This window comes from Pseudophryne corroboree, chromosome 1 (genome assembly GCF_028390025.1).
Source record: "Pseudophryne corroboree isolate aPseCor3 chromosome 1, aPseCor3.hap2, whole genome shotgun sequence".
NCBI lineage: Eukaryota > Metazoa > Chordata > Amphibia > Anura > Myobatrachidae > Pseudophryne > Pseudophryne corroboree.
In genome coordinates this window covers 98,591,155-98,611,384 of record NC_086444.1, presented here as the reverse complement: position 1 = coordinate 98,611,384, position 20,230 = coordinate 98,591,155, and the positions used below count along the sequence as shown (strand labels likewise).

At 49.2% G+C, this 20,230-nt stretch overlaps 1 protein-coding gene across 1 annotated transcript in view; it reads right to left on the bottom strand.

Moving 5' to 3' along the window:
- Positions 1 to 424: 424 nt before the first annotated feature.
- LOC135062022 (uncharacterized) overlaps positions 425 to 20,230 on the bottom strand; it is a 100,053-nt gene continuing 80,247 nt past the window's right edge. The window contains exon 6 of the mRNA XM_063964105.1: positions 425 to 544. Coding sequence (XP_063820175.1) covers positions 425 to 544 — 120 coding nt within the window. The remainder of the gene's footprint in view (positions 545 to 20,230) is intronic.

Below are 20,230 nucleotides of genomic sequence, written 5' to 3'. Positions count from 1 at the left end.
GCAGAGGACATTGCTAGGGTCCCCTGAGCCTCCTTGTTTCCCTCGGGATTCAGATGATATGGTCGGTGGTCTCTGTAGGCTCCTTGGGGACAAGGTGCTGCGTCTTCACGTTGATATCATCTATGGGCTCGCCCTGGGCAAGCTTACTCTACACCAGGCTCACACCTTCTTGGGCCTGTTTCCTTTTGCTTACAACATTACCCCCAGGGGTAAGGATTTTCTGTAGGAACTTGGAACGGGCGACAGTTGGGATTAGACGCCCGCATCATTTTCTTGGTTTAGCACTCAAAGGATTTACGATTTGGGACTAATTTATAGTTTGTTTCACCACCTCCCTGGAAGCTTTTCGCGTCCACCTCTGGTGCTGGCGTTTCTGGCTGTTGCCGGATATTTTTCCCATATGGGGCGCAGTGGAGCTCTGGCGCTATGCCCTGCGTAATAAGCGGGTGGTCTGCTGGTGCGACAATTTGGCCGTGGGTTTTGCCATCTTTAGGCAGGAGTCCACACCCTTGCCGGACTGCGGGTCTTCGCACAGATAGTCTTGCTATGCGGGGTGAACGACATTACGTTGTGAGCCACGCATGTCCCGGCCGAGCGTAACGAAATTGATGATACTCTTTCTCGCGGCTGCTAGCAACTAGGTTTAGGCAGTTGGCTCCTGCAGCTCTAATCCAAGGGGACTTCTGTCCTGCTTTTGTGTGTGGATTGGAGGATTTAGCCCACAGGTCCTTGGCTCCTGTAACTTGCGCGGATTATCTGCCCGCTTGGGAGTGGTGGAGTCGTTACTTTCTCGAGAGGGGCCATAGCGGTAGGACCCCTCCCAAGGCAGATGGCCCATAGTTGCATTGGATTTGGGATGTCTGGGATGGTGGCAAAAGGCCGATCCCTGAACATCCGGGCAGCAGGCCCTCAGGGATGGTGGCAGAAGGCCGATCCCATAACATCTGGGTAGCAGGCCCTCAGGGATGGTGGCAGAAGGCCGATCCCGGAATATCGGGGGCAGAAGGCCCTCCAACATTTAGGTTATTATTTCAATTACACTTTTGAGATATTTTATTTTCATGCGCTCTCAGATTTCTGCTATGTGTGATTAATAGGTCAATCGTCCCTTCGTTAGAGAGGGGCTTTTTTCATCCCAGTTTAGATTTAATTGACCTTCCTTTCAGTTCATAAAAGTCGTCGAAGTACGCCCCGAAGGTTTGGGGTGTAAGATTCAGCGCTCACGATACGAGGATACGGGGGTACCATACGGGTATACATGGTTTGCCTCTTCGTGGCGGCCTTTACTATGGCCTTCCACGGTGCGTTCAGGATGGATGAGCTGGTGTCCGTCTCTCGGACTTTTGCCTCGCCCATGCTGGCGGCCCACATCGTCGCATACCCCGACGGTTCGTGTGTCGGATTCAGCGCTCCAAGACTGACGTAGCCAGCGGGGGGGCTGTGGGTTCGAATGGGTCAGGCTCGTGCGCGGGGCATTTTGTCCGGTCGCCGCAGCCCAGGCTCATTCGTCCGTACGGCCTCCAACGCCCACCGGGTGGCTCGTCCATTGTGACGGCTCCCCTTTACCAGATATCAATTCCAGTCAGTTTTGGGACGTTGTCTTTGATACCTGGGTCTATCTCCGGCCGACTATGGGACTCACTCTTTCCGCATCGGCGCGGCGTTAGCAGCCGCTGCGGCGGGTTGGTCCGAAGTCGACGTCCGGGCACTGGGTAGGTGGAGGTCTGGTGCAGTCAGACGCTATATCAGGCCTTTTCCTCCCAGTGCGCCCCTTTGAGGACTAGCCGCTCGTCGCAGTTGCACTTTGCGATTGCGGGGGCCTTGAGGAATTTTTGTTTTATCGTTGGTTTTAATTACGGCTTTTGTCGGCTGACGAAGTTTTGCGTTTTTGCCTCAAGTCAAATTGGGCGGCCCCCCCCCTCCCCCCCCCCCTCTGTTAGGGCCGCAGGTTAGGTTACCCATTTTCTCCATAACATATTTCATTTACTACCCTCAGTCACACCCTTCTTTTGCAGGAAGGCGGCTAGACCCACGCTTTGTATGGCTTGTCGGCCGTAGCTTTGTGTTCTGTTTCATTTACTTTGGGTTGAGTTTAGGTTAGGTTATCCATTTTCTCTATACCATTTTCATTTATTACCCTCAGTCACACCCTTCTTTTGCAGGAAGGCGGCTAGACCCACGCTTTATATGGCTTGTCGGCCGTAGCTTTGTGTTCTGTTTTATTCAGTTTGGGTTGAGTTTAGTTTTCTTCGTGTTCTGCTTTGATTAGTGAGTGGGTTTTTTCGGTTCAGGTGGCGGTGGCAGGTTGGTAACCTGGCAGTTGGCCGGTTTCTGAACGGTTATTTTAGTTTAACTTAAGGACTTTATTGTTAGTAACTTTGGGTGAACTTTTGGGTATTATTATAGTCTTAGTATTAAGTTATGGGCACCACCGTACCTGGTGGCCCATATGATGGACCATAAACATGTGTGGATATCGGGGCCGGAGGCCCAACTTTTTACCCCATAGGGGCGGAGCGTACCTCCGTCCCTACAACTGTTGGTGGGCAGGGGTAGTGGCAGAAGGTCGACCCCTAGCCTTGGATTTTGGAATTCCGATGTCTGGGATGGAGGCAGGAGGCCGATCCCGGAACATCTGGGGCAGAAGGCCCCCTCACACATATGTTTTTATTGCTCGGGATGGAGGCAGCAGGCCGATCCCGGAACATCTGGGGCAGAAGGCCCCCCTCACACACATGCTTATTGCTCTATTTTGTCATATAATTTTGAATCACCCTTATTAAGTTGTTTATCATGCTTAACCGTTCTTCTCCCCGCCACCTTAGTTAGAGAGGGAAGTCTGCATTTTTAGTTTTAGTATTAATAGGCCTTCCTCTCAGTCAAAATAAAAAGCTGACCCCTTTCACGCCAATTACGGTGTTGTGTCTTTATTTATTAGGATAAGTGTGCTTGAGTGGCGTGCGGATGCATCTGACGTGTGAAGTTTATGAGGGAGAGTAGGCAAGTATGTTTATACCAACAGAATAATGTACAAAAAGACAGCAAACTACATGTACAGTAGTTTAATTTGGACCACATGGCCTGCCTGATAGTGGTATCACATCCTATAGCAACAATACACTGTTCAACACTTAAGTCACGTAATCGGTCAGGCAGAGATGCACCTCTCTGCCGGTAACCTCAGGGTACCATGTGTAAAATGTGGCACTGGTGCTCCCGAACTGTGCCATGTGGAACGCAAAACTGGATATAAGCAGCTAGCTCCTCCTGTGGAATGCAACAACTTCTAATGCAGCTACCAGTTAGCAAGCAACATCAGTGCACATGTGCAGACCAGTAGGGACCATATGGTAGCACTGATCCCAAGTTTTGAATGACCAGCTAAACTACAGGAATAATTTATTAAACTCAATAAAACAGGAGTTAAAGGGAATGTCTCATATCAGCACATCCCTAGGCATACAATGCTAGCAAACTCAATGTGGTATTAGAATATTCTCTGACATGCGGGAGGACGCCCAGCACAGGGCTAGTATGCCCCACATGTTAGGCGCATGAGACCCACAGCCATTTTTGTGATAGCATCGGCTGCATGTGATGTCATGCAGCTGCACCGACTACGCCCCCTGTTTCTCCGTTGCCGCCCCTGTTTTGAAGTCTCGTCCCCGCAATACTCCATCTCCATCATTGAAATGGAGCGTTGCCTCCCCCCCCCCGTGACCATCTCTGCCTCATAGACAGGCAGAAGCAATCACATTTTCTGTGGGGCGCCGTAGAAAATGCAGGCGCATGCGCAGGATGGGCCCTGCGCAGGATCCCGCATCCTCTTAGCAATTTTTACCGTTGGATCGCTTATTGCGATTGCGATCCAACCTTAATCAGGCTCTATTTGTAAAATCTAAAATATACATCACAAGATTAGATGCCACTAAGGCCCTCATTCCGAGTTGTTCGCTCGCAAGCTGCTTTTAGCAGCTTTGCACACGCTAAGTCGCCGCCTACTGGGTGTGAATCTTAGCTTCTCAAAATTGCGACAGACGGATTCGCAATATTGCGAATAGACCTTTCTTAGCAGTTTCTGAGTAGCTCCGGACTTACTCAGCCATTGCGATCAGTTCAGTCAGTTTCATTCCTGGTTTGACGTCACAAACACACCCAGCGTTCGCCCAGACACTCCCCCGTTTCTCCAGCCACTCCCGCGTTTTTCCCAGAAACGGTAGCGTTTTTTCCAACACACCCACAAAACGGCCAGTTTCCACCCAGAAACACCCACTTCCTGTCAATCACATTACGATCACCAGAACGAAGAAAAAAACTCGTAATGCCGTGAGTAAAATACCTAACTGCATAGAAAATTTACTTGGCGCAGTCGCACTGCGGGCATTGCGCATGCGCAGTAAGCGGAAAATCGCAAAATAACAAAAATCGGCAACGAGCGAACAACTCAGAATGACCACCTAAGTGAGCAAAACTGCCGACAAATGGCAGTAATAAAATTTTTCTCATGTAATAATTTTAAGTCACATTTTCCTTAGGTCAGTCATGTAAAAGACAAAAGCCTCAAACCAGAAATAACCAGTCTTAGCCGGTCTGGTGGGGTGTATGAGGTCATGCTGTGATGTCATAATGGAAACTGCCTATGCCAGGGCTATGCTGTTGCTGTCTCTCACATATGCTTTCAGAGGCCTGGCACGGCATAGCACACTGGTAGAAGGTTAGTGACTGGACAAAGATAAGAGCAGCTTATTTTGAATCGTCGGCAGACGTTTAGCATGACTATTATAATATATGACTTACGACCTTGGGGATAGCATAGTATTGGATAAAAACAAAATCTCACACCTACTGGGACAGTGCCATTACTTAACATCCACAAGCGGCTGCAAATGGGCCATTGGAGATATATGAAGGGTGCTTTACTCTCTCTCTCTCTCTCTGCCTGCCTAAATCCCAGTGTGCCAGTGTTGCACGCTGATCCATTTTTATTAATATGTAGAGATGTAAGAGAATTAAATTGTGCTTTAATCATTACCTTTGTTTTTATCCAATACTATATACAGATGTAGCCATGCTGATCATGGCTACATCTGAGGGAAACGTGCACCCTCGACGCAGCTATGCGCACCTGTGCCTAGCTATGTCGAGTTGCGGCATTTGCCGCCCCCATCCATGTGAATGGGGCACGCACATGTCTTAGATGTCCAGATGTACGCGGTGCGGTCGCGACTAACAAGGCGCAATCGCCTTAAGATGTAGCCACAATGAGAATAGCTACATTTGTACAGTTGTAATTCCTGTTAGCGTCAGAAATGAATGCTATGGTGGTTATGACTGTCCCCCTCCCCCCTCATTCCCACTCAGGGAGTGTGGGGGGAGGGGGACAGTCATAACCCATAGGGGTACAGGGGAAACCACCGGTGGGCCCTACTGTCTGGGGGCCCACCTCCTCGTCTATGGATCAGGTCCCGTCTGTGCACTTGAATTGTACATTATACATATTATCTACAGTGCATTGCAGTTATTAATCTGGTACATTATCATGCATGTACTAGCAGTATTTACTATATATATTTATCATGGGCCCTATACCATGTTAGCCAAGCCTCTGTGGCAGCAGGCCACAGCCCTAAGCATGGGCCTTTACCTCTGCATTCCCCCGGTGGGCTCTCCATGCCCCACTCATTTCTTGCTCTCATTTTTCACTCTCTCACCATTGACGTATAGGTGCGTTTTTCTCCTGCCGGGTAAATAGGTCAAGATATCAGATTTGAGGTGACAGATGGGAAGACTGGGTTAGGCAAGGTTAGTTGGAGGGCGGGTGGTCTGGGCAAACCAGGGACGTGCAGTCAGGGAAGGCAGGGGATAATGATTAAAATAATATAAAGAAGATACTTATGACACATACTGTATTCTGTGTCATAAGTATCTCCTTTATATTAATCTAATCATTATCCCTGTTTAAATGTGTTTGGGAGGCACCGATCGTGGTACCTCCCAGTGTGAATGGGGAAGGGTGTGGGAGCGGGGGGCGGGGGTGGGCGGGGCCTAGCCATGGGTATTAAAAGTCCATTGGAAATGCATGGGAAAGCGGCACCATTAGAGGTGCTGCTTTCATACAGGGACGTGCTTTCAACCCATGAAAGCACACCCCTGTCAGTGAGGCCACAGTGATTGGCCAGAGGATCCGTCACTGGATCCGCTGCCATCACTATATGGGTGCGCGGAGGTGTGGGCATTGGTGGCAGTGAGAGTATTAGTGGCACTGCCATTCTGCAGAGTTTGGCAGCGGAGCAGTACCAATTTCAAAAATGGCACCTCAGCGTAATTTTTTAAATTCAAGATGGCAACCACGAGCCAATCACGGCTCGCTGCGTCATCACCCCGGCCCCTCCGGCTGACTTATATAAGTCAGCACGAGGCATCGGCGTCAGTCCGACGGCGGAAGAGCTCCTGAAGAAAGAAGACGCTGGAAGTCTTGGATGGCTTAAAGGCCGCCGCCTCCAGGTGAAGACCCTGAATAATAAACTTTTTTTTAAAGATGGTGTGGTGTTTTTATTTTAATATTTTCTTTACAGGTGGACTACAGGTGCCAGCGGGCCCTTTATGTCCGGACACGCTGGCACTTGTGGTTCTCCAAGTGCTATGCAAAAGAGCTTAACGGCTGCCGCCCACCAGGTGAAGACGCTGGAAGCCCTGGGAAGGCGGCAGCCATGCAAAAGAGCTTAAAGGCCGCTGCCTCCCCGGTGAAGACGCTGGAAGCCCTGGGGAGGCGGCGGCTCCCCAGGTGAAGGCGTCGGAAGCCCTGGAGAGGCGGAAGCCATGCAAAAAAGCTTAAAGGCCGCCGCCCCCAGGTGAAGACCCTGACTAATAAACTTTTTTTTAAAGACGGAGTGGTGTTTTTATTTTAATTTTTTTTTTACAGGTGGACTACAGGTGCCAGTGGGCCCTTTATGTCCGGACATGCTGGCACTTGTGGTTCTCCAAGTGCTATGCAAAAAAGCTTAACAGACACCATCTACCAGGTGAAGACGCTGGAAGCCCCGGGAAGGCGGCAGCCATGCAAAAGAGCTTAAAGGCCGCTGCCTCCCAGGTGAAGACGCCGGAGAAAGACGCCGGAAGCCCTGGGGAGGCGGCGGCCCCCCAGGTGAAGACCCTGACTAATAAAAAAAAAATTAAAGACGGTGTGGTGTTTTTATTTTAATATTTTCTTTACAGGTGCCAGGGGGCCCTTTATGTCCAGACATGCTGGCAATTGTGGTTCTCCAAGTGCTATGCAAAAGAGCTTAACAGCCGCCGCCCACCAGGTGAAGAAGCTGGAAGCCCTGGGAAGGCGGCAGCCATGCTAAAGAACTTAAAGGCTGCCGCCCCCAGGTGAAGACCCTGACTAATAAACTTTTTTCTTAAAGACGGTGTGGTGTTTTTAAAGAAGAAGAGGAAGACAAGAGAAGAAGAAGAAGAAGAAGAAGAAGAAGAAGAAGAAGAAGAAGAAGAAGAAGAAGAAGAAGAAGAAGAAGAAGAAGAAGAAGAAGAAGAAGAAGAAGAAGAAGAAGTAGTAGTAGTAGAACAAAAATAGGCTATATTTTGCTTAAAATAAAAATAGACATTTATTTTTTAAATATATTTTGCTTGAAGTTGTCTTAATAAATAAATTCTCTCAAAAGGTGAAGAAATGACACATACTTAGGGAGACAAATATATTAGGAGAGTTTAAAACCATGCATTGTTTATTCTACACAAGAGAGTACCATGTGAGGCAGCCATTTTGGGTCCACTACATAGATTACACTGTGCTATAAGTAAAACATGGCAGTAAGGCATACAAAGGTAAAATGAAAAGCAACTAACAGGACACCTAGTTTGCAGCTTATGTGAGCGGCCTAACAAGGATGTACTGCCTGCCGCTGTGCAGGTGTCGTCACTTCACCCACCTGTGCAACGCCGTCACAGACGATATCCAGATGCGTAGGGACTCCGCTCTCCGGACCAGGCACCAGCGCGAACACCACCTCACCGCGGACGACGGGGGTCTGGAAAGAGAGGGATATGCCGGTTGAGACGTACGCCCGACCTCCGCCTAGAGTACGGGACACGTCAGGGGTAGCCGCGACCTTCACCGGCTGGGCGGAAGGTCATCACTGGCCAATAGGCCTCAGCTACCCAATTCTCACACACTCGCACTCTCGCACGTTGTGTGGTGAGAGGGGGGTCCTCGCGTCCGCGAGCAAACCCTCCCGACCGGTATACAGGGGGGGGGGGGGAATGACAGACAGACAGGCACAGGGTGATACTCACTTCCAACTTGCGGGTCACCTTGATTGTCGCACCTCTCCGCTCCTGTTGGGGCAAGAAGAACAGCCTCCCTACCTGCAGGCTACTCTACGGCTAACAACGATACAGCCAACTACGCCTGCCTAAACAAACTAACTTAAACTGGAGGCCACTGGTTCTACCCCAATCAAACAGAGACCGGACTAATTAATCACGTTCACTACCCGGCAAGTCAGTGGAACAATTCCCCGGCCCAACAGTATACCCCGATTTACCAGTCCTGCCTTCCAGATGTTGGACACCGGCCGGTGCCTTTGGCTCGCAATGAAGGACGGGGGTCTAGAGCAGACGGTGGCCCACTCCCGACGGCCGGGGGATGGCGACGTGTGGGACGGGAACGTTACTCCACACTTCCAATCCCCTGGGCCATACACCGCGTGGGGCCGGTCGGCTTCAAACAACAGCCACTGATCCCTGAAGAGCTGCTGCACAGCCCACTTCCAGCCGGAGGGGGCGCAGGCAGGAGCCTGAATGAGGGGCGCAGGCCGGAGGCCTGGGTGAGGGGCGCAGGCCGGAGGCCTGGGTGAGGGGCGCAGGCCAGAGGCCTGGGTGAGGGGCGCAGGCTGGAGGCCTGGGTGAAGGGCGCGGGCCTGGGTGAAGGGCACAGGCCGGAGGCCTGCTGTGGGCGCAGGCCGGAGGCCTGGTGTGAGCGCAGGCCGGAGGCCTGGTGTGGGCGCAGGCCGGAGGCCTGGTGTGGGCGCAGGCCTGGTGTGGGCACAGGCCGGAGGCCTGGTGTGGGCACAGGCCGGAGGCCTGGTGTGGGCACAGGCCGGAGCCTGCCTACTGGGCGCACAGGCCGACAGGGCCTGACTCTCCCTGCAGGCCTAGTGCCTGTCCCTGGTGCTCTAGGGAGGGTTTATAAATAAGTGGAGGTGGCCCAAGGCCGCCTACCTGTCGCGGAGGGAGAGGCTGCAGTGGGGAGCTTCGTTAGCTCTTTTGCTCTCCACACGCTGCAGCACTCTCCGCCGGACTTCCGTCGCTGGTCGCCGTCTTCTGCCTTCCTGCTTGGCTCCGCCGACGTCTTCTCCCGCACCGCCGATGTCTTCTTCTGCTCCGCCGACGTCTTCTTCCGCTGCTCTGCCGCCGCCGCCGAACCCGCTGTCTTCCACTGGAGCTCTTCTCCCGTCGCCGTCCGCCGCTCGACTGACTGCTCCCGCTCCGCAGCGCCTCTTATATGGCGCTGGGAGCGGGCGGAGCTATGACGCGGCGAGCTCCGATTGGCTCGCCGCGGCGAGCTCCGATTGGTGGCCAAGGCGCGAGCCCTGATTGGCTCGCGCTTGGCGCGCCGTTTGAAATGCGCCGCTGTGATTGGAGGGGCTTGAATCCTTTCGGATGCAAGCCCCTCCAGACTGGGACCTGCCCGCCGCGCCGCCGCCCGTCGCGCCGCCGGGGAGAAGGGGGCAATCCCCTTCACACTTACGCAGTAAGGAAAATGGTCTTACTCTATAATTGCTTTTAGATATCTTTCTCCTTTATATCTATTTTAAAGTGAGCTGAGGGGAAAATAGCAATACAGGGTCCAGTTACATTATAAAATAATTAAAAAAAATTCTCTGACCAAAAAATAAAAATGTATAATAATTCTCCAACACTCTGAAGATAGTAAGCTCATACTGTGAATTGCATAAAATATTTCTATGAACCCCACTTAATCACTGTTACACACTGGTTCTCACTGAGCGGAGGCTGAGATGAGAGGGGTGTTATTCGGCAGGATCACTGGAAGTCAGCAGCCATCTTGGTACAGGGAGTGAAGCCTTCCTGAAGGAACAGTATGGAATCTGTGCAGTAGTGCTCTCCCCTTTCAACACTTTTTATATACAAATAGGATAATAATGCTAAAACTCCCACATAGTCATCTAAATGGGATGTAGTCACCATCCCGGCGGTCAGCTTACCACCACCGGGATCCCGGCCACCGAATGCAGTCAGTGGGGCCAAGGACTATTCCCACTAGTTGGTGTCCATGACACCCATAGAGAGGGAATAGAACCTGTGGCAAGCGCAGCAAGCCACCAAGCTCGCAGCGTGAAGCCCACAGCAAGGGGCTTCATTTTGCTTGCCCCTCTCCCGGCATTCTGGCAGTCAGGATACCGTCATCGGTATGCTGACCACCAGGATCCCGGCCGCCGGTCAACAACGCATCTGAATTATTACTTGTGCCTGGTGTAGGATTTTCAAATATGTGTAGTTTACTGTATACAAGGATATAAAACCTTAAAGGAACTGAGATCTAAGGTGTATTACATGTAGTTATAAAAATAAGTTTATTTTATGGCAGTAGTTTCCATACAGGGGTCCGTGAGACCCTGGGGTTCCTTGGGAAAGGTGGGAAGGGGGGGATAGGGGAGGCCTTGCAGTGGTGCTGTAGTTTGGTGGTCCATGAACAATTCAAATTGCTTATACTGAATTTAATCGGCAAAACCAGTCCTTCACCACATAACTGAACCTAAGGTTAACATATTATAAACACTATTTACTTCATTTTATATTTTTTTCTAAATTTCTCACTAAGAAACTATGGTCTTGGGGTGCCATGACAGAAATTCTGAAACTCTAGGGCAGGGGTGTCCAACTCGCAGCTCCTACCGCATCCTTTTGTGGCCCGCCGGCAGGGGTCCTTTTGCGGCCCAACCACCTTGTGTTAGGCGCCGGGGTCCGCTTGTCTGCGCGGCCCGGCGCCTAGCAACTAGAGACGCCGTGCGCGTACAGCCGCCGGCTCCCTAGCAACGCTAGACGCCGGGCGCGCTGAGCCGCACGGACCCTAGCAACGGGGACGCCACTGGCGGACCGCGTTCCCCGTTGCTAGGCTTTAGGAAATTAAGATATTCACCTGCTCTCTGGCCGTGCAGCAAGGCAGCTGCACGGCATTTTATTCTAATCAGCCTTTAGCAGCTGATTGGAGGACTCCTTTTTAAATACACTCCCAGGGCTTCTCACAGACGCCGGTAATAGCTTCCTGCATGCTGCCTTTGTTTGCTGAGAGTCTGTTTCCAGCCCTGCTGTATCCGGTCATTCCAGTCCTCAGAAGTCCGGTATTCGGGAGTTGTCATCTCATCCCAAGAGGTCGTTTGGTTCCCTGGAGTCCTGACTGATCACCGTTTTATATCCAGTGGTGTTCGTGAGTTGCGGCTCTGCCGTGTGTTGCGGCTCAGCAGCTTTACCTTTTATATTTTGTGTTTGGAGCATTTGCGGAGGGTTCCGCTTCCACAAGTCCTCTCTGGTACTCGGCGGTGCCGGGTAGGAGAATTGGACAAGTGGATATTTTGGTTGTCCTTTTCCCTGGCGGTTTCTCCGCACATATTATTGTTTTGAGTTTGCTTAGCCCCTGGCCTGGTTGTTTAGTTAGAGGGCCTCTTGTTATCACCCTGTCTCGGGTTTCCCTTTGTCTCTCATTAAGACCGGGGGGCATCGGAGTTGGGCAGACATAATCCGCCCTTCAAACGCGGCTGCCAAGGGCTCAAGAAACCATAGTCTCGTAGGGGATTTCTGACAACACGGGTGAGACAACAGAGTTAGGGCGCCAGGGGCTATTTTCCTGTCCTGCTCCCTTCCCCAGCATTCCGTTCCAGTGCTCCGGTCCTTGCCATAAGATCTCCTCTGACCAGAGTGCTGGAATCATAACATTATTACCGGCCATACCAAAACTTAAAATTAAACGGGGTTTAATTTTTTCTCATTCAGTTTTGTGAGAGTTTATCGGCCTTGTGAATCCAACAGGTTTAGGGCCAAATCCTGGTCAGCTCTTAGTCAGCCAGATTCAAGAACTTACTCAGATGGTTCAGGATCTTTCTCTTCGGGTGAAGTCGCAGGAAGATCTTTTGCGAGCTTCCCCAAGGGTAGTCCCTGAACCAAAGATGCATTTGCCTGACCGTTTTTCTGGTGATAGAAAAGAGTTTTTTAATTTTAAAGAATCCTGTAAACTTTATTTTCGTTTAAGACCGACTTCCTCGGGTACTGAATCTCAGCGGGTCGGGATTATTATTTCTTTGCTCCAGGGGGATCCTCAGACCTGGGCATTTGGTTTAAGAGCAGAGGATCCGGCATTGTTGTCAGTTGACGCTTTTTTTGAGTCTTTAGGGCTCTTGAATGATGACCCTGATAGAGAGGCGTCCGCTGAAAGTCAGTTGCGCGCTCTCAGACAGGGTAGAAATCCTGCGGAGGTTTATTGTACGGAGTTTCACCGTTGGTCGAACGACTGTGGCTGGAATGACCCAGCCCTGCGCAGTCAGTTTCGCCTCGGCTTATCAGAGTCTATAAAAGACAGTCTCCTTCAGTACCCCGCTCCTGAGACTCTCGATAAACTCATGGAGCTTTCTATTAAGATTGATCGTCGTCTCAGAGAGCGGAGGGCTGAAAAAGGAGCACCTGTAAGGTCAAGTCCGTGTGTATATTCCATTCCTGAAGACGTAGAGGAGCCCATGCAGATGGGTCTCTCCCGGCTGTCTCCTGAAGAAAGAGCCAGAAGGCAAAATTCTGGTCTTTGTCTGTACTGTGGGGGTAAGGGACATTTTGCTCGTAATTGTCCGAACAAGTCGGGAAACGCTTTGACCAGGTGAATTGTGAGGGGGTTCACCTAGGTCTGCAGCTTATCTCCTCGAATAACTCCCTTTTAGTCCCAGTTAAAGTTTCCTTTGGCAGCCTCAGTTCTTCGGTGTCGGCTTTTGTTGACAGTGGAGCTGCAGGAAACTTTATGGATTTAACTTGGGCTAAGGCCTTAGGCATTCCTCAGTTACCTTTGGGTAGGTGTGTCACCATGCATTGCTTAGATGGGAGTCCGCTGTCTAATGGGATTATTTCTCTCCGTACACCCCCTGTACTGCTTACAGTAGGAGCTCTACATTCCGAGAAAACCGAGTTCTATCTTACACATTGCCCAGCAGTTCCAGTTGTTCTGGGTCACCCTTGGATGGCCTTTCATAATCCCACCATTGATTGGCGGTCGGGGGAGATTTCACAATGGGGTACTTTTTGTGATAAGGAATGTATCACGTTTCCAGTCAGAGTAGCAGCTATCATTCCAGAACTCATTCCGGTGGAATACCAGGAGTTTGCTGATGTTTTCTCCAAAGGCAATGCGGACATTCTGCCTCCCCATCGGCCTTATGATTGTGCTATTGAGTTAATTCCTGGTGCCACATTGCCAAAGGGAAGATTATATGCATTATCCGGGCCAGAAACTGCGGCTATGAATGATTATGTAAAGGAGAGCCTTGAGAAAGGATTTATTAGACCATCAAAATCTCCTTTAAGTGCAGGCTTCTTCTTTGTGGAGAAAAAGGATGGCTCGCTTAGACCTTGCATTGATTTTAGAGCCCTGAATAAGATCTCAGTTAAAAACACCTATCCTTTGCCGTTGATTTCTGTACTCTTTGATCAGTTACGTTCTGCTGTGATTTTTTCTAAAATTGACCTTAGAGGAGCGTACAACCTCACCCGAATTAAATCTGGAGATGAGTGGAAAACGGCCTTCAGTACTCAGTCGGGTCACTACGAATACCTGGTGATGCCGTTCGGCCTGTCCAATGCTCCGGCAGTTTTTCAAGACCTCATTAACGATGTGCTCCGTGACTTCCTAGGGAAATTTGTGGTCGTTTACTTAGACGACATCCTGATTTTTTCTGAATCAATGGAACAACATGTTACCCAGGTGCGTCTGGTTCTTCAAAAGTTACGTGAGAATCATTTATATGCCAAGCTGGAGAAGTGTGAGTTTCATGTCACGGAAGTATCTTTTTTAGGGTACATAATTTCCCCTCAGGGATTTTCCATGGAACCAAAGAAACTCCAGGCCATCCTTAGTTGGGCGCAACCCACCAATTTAAAAGCAATTCAGCGCTTTTTAGGGTTTGCGAATTATTATAGGAGGTTCATTCATTCTTTTTCTGACCTGGTTGCTCCCATTGTAGCTCTGACAAAGAAAGGAGCGGATCCTACCAACTGGTCGCGTGAAGCTGAGTTGTCCTTCCGGGCCTTGAAACAAGCCTTTGTCTCGGCTCCAGTCCTCAGACATCCTAATCCGGAATTGCCCCTTGTGGTGGAGGTTGATGCCTCGGAGGTTGGAGTGGGGGCTATCCTTTCTCAAAAGGATCCGGAGTCTCTGGAGTTACATCCTTGTGCCTTTTTGTCCAGGAAATTCTCCTCCGCTGAATCCAACTATGACGTTGGTAATCGGGAGTTACTGGCGGTAAAGTGGGCTTTCGAGGAGTGGAGGCATTGGCTGGAGGGAGCAAAACATACTATTTCGGTATTGACTGACCATAAGAACCTGCAATACATTGAATCGGCTAAGCGGCTTAATGCCCGGCAGGCACGTTGGGCATTATTTTTTACGCGTTTCAAATTTATAATCACTTTCAGGCCTGGTTCCAAGAATACTAAGGCTGATGCCCTGTCACGTAGCTTTCTTCCGGTTCACAATAACAATCCTGTTACCCCCATACTTCCATCTTCGGTCATCTGGGCGGGCCTCACACAAGATTTATTTACCCAGTTAAAACAGCTTCAACACCAAGCTCCTAGAATTACTCCTGCTGGTCGTCTTTACGTCCCTGAGTTTTTGAGAGCTACTGTTTTAACGGAATTCCATGATAACAAAGTTTCAGGGCATCCAGGAGTCTCTAAGACATTGGAGTTAGTCTCTCGCTCAGTATGGTGGCCTGGTCTTTCTAAAGACGTCAAGGAATTTGTTTATTCATGTCAGGTTTGTGCACAGCATAAGGTTCCCCGTTCCTTGCCTATCGGGCAACTTATGCCCTTAAATGTTCCTCTCAGGCCATGGTCTCATATTTCCATGGATTTTGTGGTTGACCTTCCCCTTTCAGCAGGATTCCGAGTCATATGGGTGGTAGTGGACCGTTTTAGGAAAATGGCTCATTTTATTGCTCTTTCCCGATTGCCTTCTGCCCAAGGGTTGGCAGTTTTGTTTCTCCGCCATGTATTCAGGCTTCATGGGTTGCCTACTGATATTGTTTCTGATCGGGGTCCACAATTCATCGCACAATTCTGGAAATGTTTTTGTGCCTCATTGAAGATGAAATTGTCGTTAACATCCGGTTACCACCCACAATCCAACGGGCAAACCGAACGAGTTAACCAATCATTGAAACAATATTTGCGCTTGTATTCAGCCAAACTCCAGAATGATTGGTCCGAGTTTCTTCCGTTGGCTGAATTTGCTTGCAATAATTCTTGTCATTCCTCCACTAAAGAGTCTCCATTCTTTTCAGTTTTTGGTTTTCACCCCAGAGCTAATTCTTTTTTTCATCATTCCTCAGTCTCCTCGCTAACCTTAACCTCCCATCTCAGAGCCATTTGGAAAAAGGTGCACCTTGCTCTCAGAAAAGCGGCCTTTCGAGAGAAGAAATTTTCTGACAGGCTCCGACGTCCTTGCACTTTTAAGGTGGGAGATAGGGTGTGGTTGTCGACTCGCAACGTCAGGCTTCGACAATCCTCGGCTAGACTGGGACCCAAATTTATTGGGCCATTTCTTATTATTAAAAGAGTCAACCCAGTTGCCTTTCGGTTACGTTTACCAAGATCTCTCAGGATTGGAAATACATTTCATTGTTCCCTGTTGAAACAATACGTTTCTTCCAGTAGATTTCCTCGGAAGATCTCTCAGGGTAGATCTCCAGTGGATGTACAGGGACAACAGGAGTTCTTGGTAGAGAAGGTTCTCGATTCCAAATTGTCCCGGGGTCGGCTGTATTTTCTGGTTCACTGGAAAGGCTATGGTCCGGAGGAAAGGTCTTGGGTCCTGGATAAGGATCTTCATGCCCCGAGGCTCAAGAGGGCATTTTTTCGGGAATTTCCTCAGAAACCTGGCGTTAGGGGTTCCTTGACCCCTCCTCAAGGGGGGGGGGTACTGTTAGGCGCCGGGGTCCGCTTGTCTGCGCGGCCCGGCGCCTAGCAACTAGAGACGCCGTGCGCGTACAGCCGCCGGCTCCCTAGCAACGCTAGACGCCGGGCGCGCTGAGCCGCACGGACCCTAGCAACGGGGACGCCACTGGCGGACCGCGTTCCCCGTTGCTAGGCTTTAGGAAATTAAGATATTCACCTGCTCTCTGGCCGTGCAGCAAGGCAGCTGCACGGCATTTATTCTAATCAGCCTTTAGCAGCTGATTGGAGGACTCCTTGTTAAATACACTCCCAGGGCTTCTCACAGACGCCGGTAATAGCTTCCTGCATGCTGCCTTTGTTTGCTGAGAGTCTGTTTCCAGCCCTGCTGTATCCGGTCATTCCAGTCCTCAGAAGTCCGGTATTCGGGAGTTGTCATCTCATCCCAAGAGGTCGTTTGGTTCCCTGGAGTCCTGACTGATCACCGTTTTATATCCAGTGGTGTTCGTGAGTTGCGGCTCTGCCGTGTGTTGCGGCTCAGCCGCTTTACCTTTTATATTTTGTGTTTGGAGCATTTGCGGAGGGTTTGGCTTCCACAAGTCCTCTCTGGTACTCGGCGGTGCCGGGTAGGAGAATTGGACAAGTGGATATTTTGGTTGTCCTTTTCCCTGGCGGTTTCTCCGCACATATTATAGTTTTGAGTTTGCTTAGCCCCTGGCCTGGTTGTTTAGTTAGAGGGCCTCTTGTTATCACCCTGTCTCGGGTTTCCCTTTGTCTCTCATTAAGACCGGGGGGCATCGGAGTTGGGCAGACATAATCCGCCCTTCAAACGGGGCTGCCAAGGGCTCAAGAAACCATAGTCTCGCAGGGGATTTCTGACAACACGGGTGAGACAACAGAGTTAGGGCGCCAGGGGCTATTTTCCTGTCCTGCTCCCTTCCCCAGCATTCCGTTCCAGTGCTCCGGTCCTTGCCATAAGATCTCCTCTGACCAGAGTGCTGGAATCATAACACCTTGCTTGCATCGAGGGCAGGAGAGCACAGCGCACACCTCTCTTGCTCCCCAGTCCAATCTCCGGCGATGGCACGGGTATCTTAAATCAGGTGCCGGTCCGTGTTCACGGACCAGAAGCCAATCAGGAGCAGTGCCAGAGTCTTTGCTTTCTATGTGCAGTGCCATCTTCCCAAAGAAATCACCATGAAGACGGCGCCACTGCCACTGGCTACAGCACAGGCATACTGGGGAGGGATAGCAAACTGGGGCTTCTGCCAGGCCCCTCCAGCAGCCCCTTTACCAATGCTCGTCTTTTGTTGTTTTTATAACAACATGGTGACGACACTGTAGCAAAGAGATTTTCAACCCTTTACATCTCGCGGCACACTGAACAAGATTTAAGTATTGCCAAGGCACATTCAAATATAATGGTGATGCATGGTGCAGTTGCATGTCCTATGATGTCATGTTACAGCTTCTCCATAGGTAACGCCTGAGCCACATCTGAGAAAGCCAGAAGAGCCCAACACTGCCCGGGTCCTAAATAAGAACTGGCTCTGCAACCACTAAACCCATCAGTATTGATCATTCCAGGGCCTCAGTAACGGCAAAACACTGACGGGCCTGGATGTGCTTCTATGGCGGCACACCTGGAGACTGCTCAGGGCACACTAGTTTTCATCGTTTTGTCCTTAAATTAGGTTATCATTGAAACACCGGTACAGTAATAAACAACATAACAACAGTGGAAATTGGGTTCACACAAAGCCTTACATAGCCAAAGATAAATAGGGACACCCTACAATAAAAATATATTCATATAATAAAACTGTAAGGGTTGTGTCTGTACATAGACATTTTTTTATTGAGAATTATACTTCTAGGGACTGTTTATGGACCATGGAGACAAAAAAAAAGTGAAATTTAGACTGTGTCTGTACGTTCTGGCATCACACAAAAACTACTGTATGAATTTATATCACATTTTCACTGTTGTATAGCTTAGTGACCTAGAAAAGGATTGAGGTATGTATGGTCTCGATCTAACATCAGGGAGAGGAACAATAAATGAACAACCAGATGCTTGCAGTGTGCAGGCTCCTCAAGTCCAAAAAGGATGCGGTTACAATACCAGCGCTGGCATCATGAACACTGACTAGCCCGCCAGTTGGCATGCCGAGCAACAGGGACTATTCCCATAGAGTGGGATAGAACCTGTGGCAAGCGCAACGAGCCCGCAAGGGTCTTTGTTGTGCTGGCCGAAATCCCCCCTGCTGGCCATCTGACGGACGGAATCCCGGCGTCGGTATGGTGACCGCCAGTCTCCCAACCACCGATCACCCAATACCAACCTGTCCAAAATGACTATACAGTATGAGTGGAATTATTACACTCACTTAGTGCAGTTGGACTTCCAGCATATAGCACTGCACTGACAGTTGGTGTTCCGGTCATGCTTCTGCAGACCTTGACTCTGCCCAGGTTATACTGTTTTCAGCTAGAAAGCTGTCCAATCGATTTTGAATGCATTTACAGAGTCCGCCATTATTACCTTCTCCGGCAGGGAGTTCCAAATCTTTATTGCCCTGAAGAACCCCTTCCTACGTTTTGTATGGAATTTTCTCTCCTCTAACCTCAGTGAGTGTCCATGTGTCCTATACAGAGTTCTATTAATAAACAAATCCCCTGCTAACTCCTTGTAATGACCCTTTACATATTTGAAGATATTAATAATATCTCCTCTTAGACGCCTCTTTTCTAGAGTATACATATTTAACATAGTTAGCCTTTTCTCGTACTCCAGTGTCTCTAACCCTTTAATCAGTTTAGTAGCACGCCTTTGAACTCTTTCGAGTTCTCCAATATCTTTTTTATAATATGGTGCCAAAAACTTAACACAATATTCCAGGTGCGGACGTTCCAATGATTTGTACAGCGGCATGATTACATCCTCGTCCCTGGTCTCAATACCCCGTTTTATGCAAGGAAGGACTTTACTTGTCTTCTTCACTGCATTTTAACACTGTGTACTGCTATTGAGTGTATTATCTATGAGGACCCCCAAATCTTTTTCCACTACTGATACCACTATATTTTCCCCATTAAGTGAATAGGATGCAAGTTTGTTTTTAATCCCAAAATGCATAGCTTTGCATTTTTCAATATTGAACCTCATTCCCCATTTAGACACCCAGAATTCAAGTTTAAATAAGTCATTCTGTAGAGACTCCACATCTATTTCTGAATGAATTACCTTACACAGTTTAGTATCATCTGCAAAGATTGATACTCTGCTTCCCAGGCCTATTCCTAGGTCATTAATACATATATTGAACAGTAGCGGACCAAATATGGACCCTTGTGGTATACCGCTGACTACTAGTGCCCAGCTGGAGAACATCTCATTGACCACTACTCGTTGTACCCTGTTATCCAGCCAATTACCTATCCATGTACAAATAGTGTATCCTAGGCCAAGTTCCCTTAATTTGATGATCAGTCTCTTGTGAGGCACTGTATTGAAGGCTTTTGCAAAATCTAAATAGACCACATCCACTGCTTTTCCCTGGTTAAGATTATCGCTCACTTCGTCGTAGAAGCTAATTAAGTTAGTTTGACATGAACTGTCGCTCACAAACCCATGCTAACTCCTGCTCATAAACTTAGTATTCCGCAGATAATCCTCTATGCTATCCCTCAAAATTCCTTCCAATATTTTACCCACTATAGAGGTTAAACTAACTGGTCTATAGTACCCAGGATGATTTTTTAGAACCCTTTTTAAATAATGGCACTACCTCAGCTATACGCCAATCCATCGGTACCATACCCGATTTAATGGAACTATAGAAAATCAAGTATAAGGGTCTTGCAAGCTGTGCCTTAAGCTCCATAATAACCCTCGTATGAAAACCATTTGGTCCCGGTGATTTATTAATCTTTATGTTGCTTAGTCTCTCCAGGACTATTTCCTCACTTAAACAAGCATCTAGCCAAGAATCATTACCTTCACTGTCGTTATGCACTACTAACACCGTCTGATCCTCCCTGGTGAAAAAAAGCTGTTCAG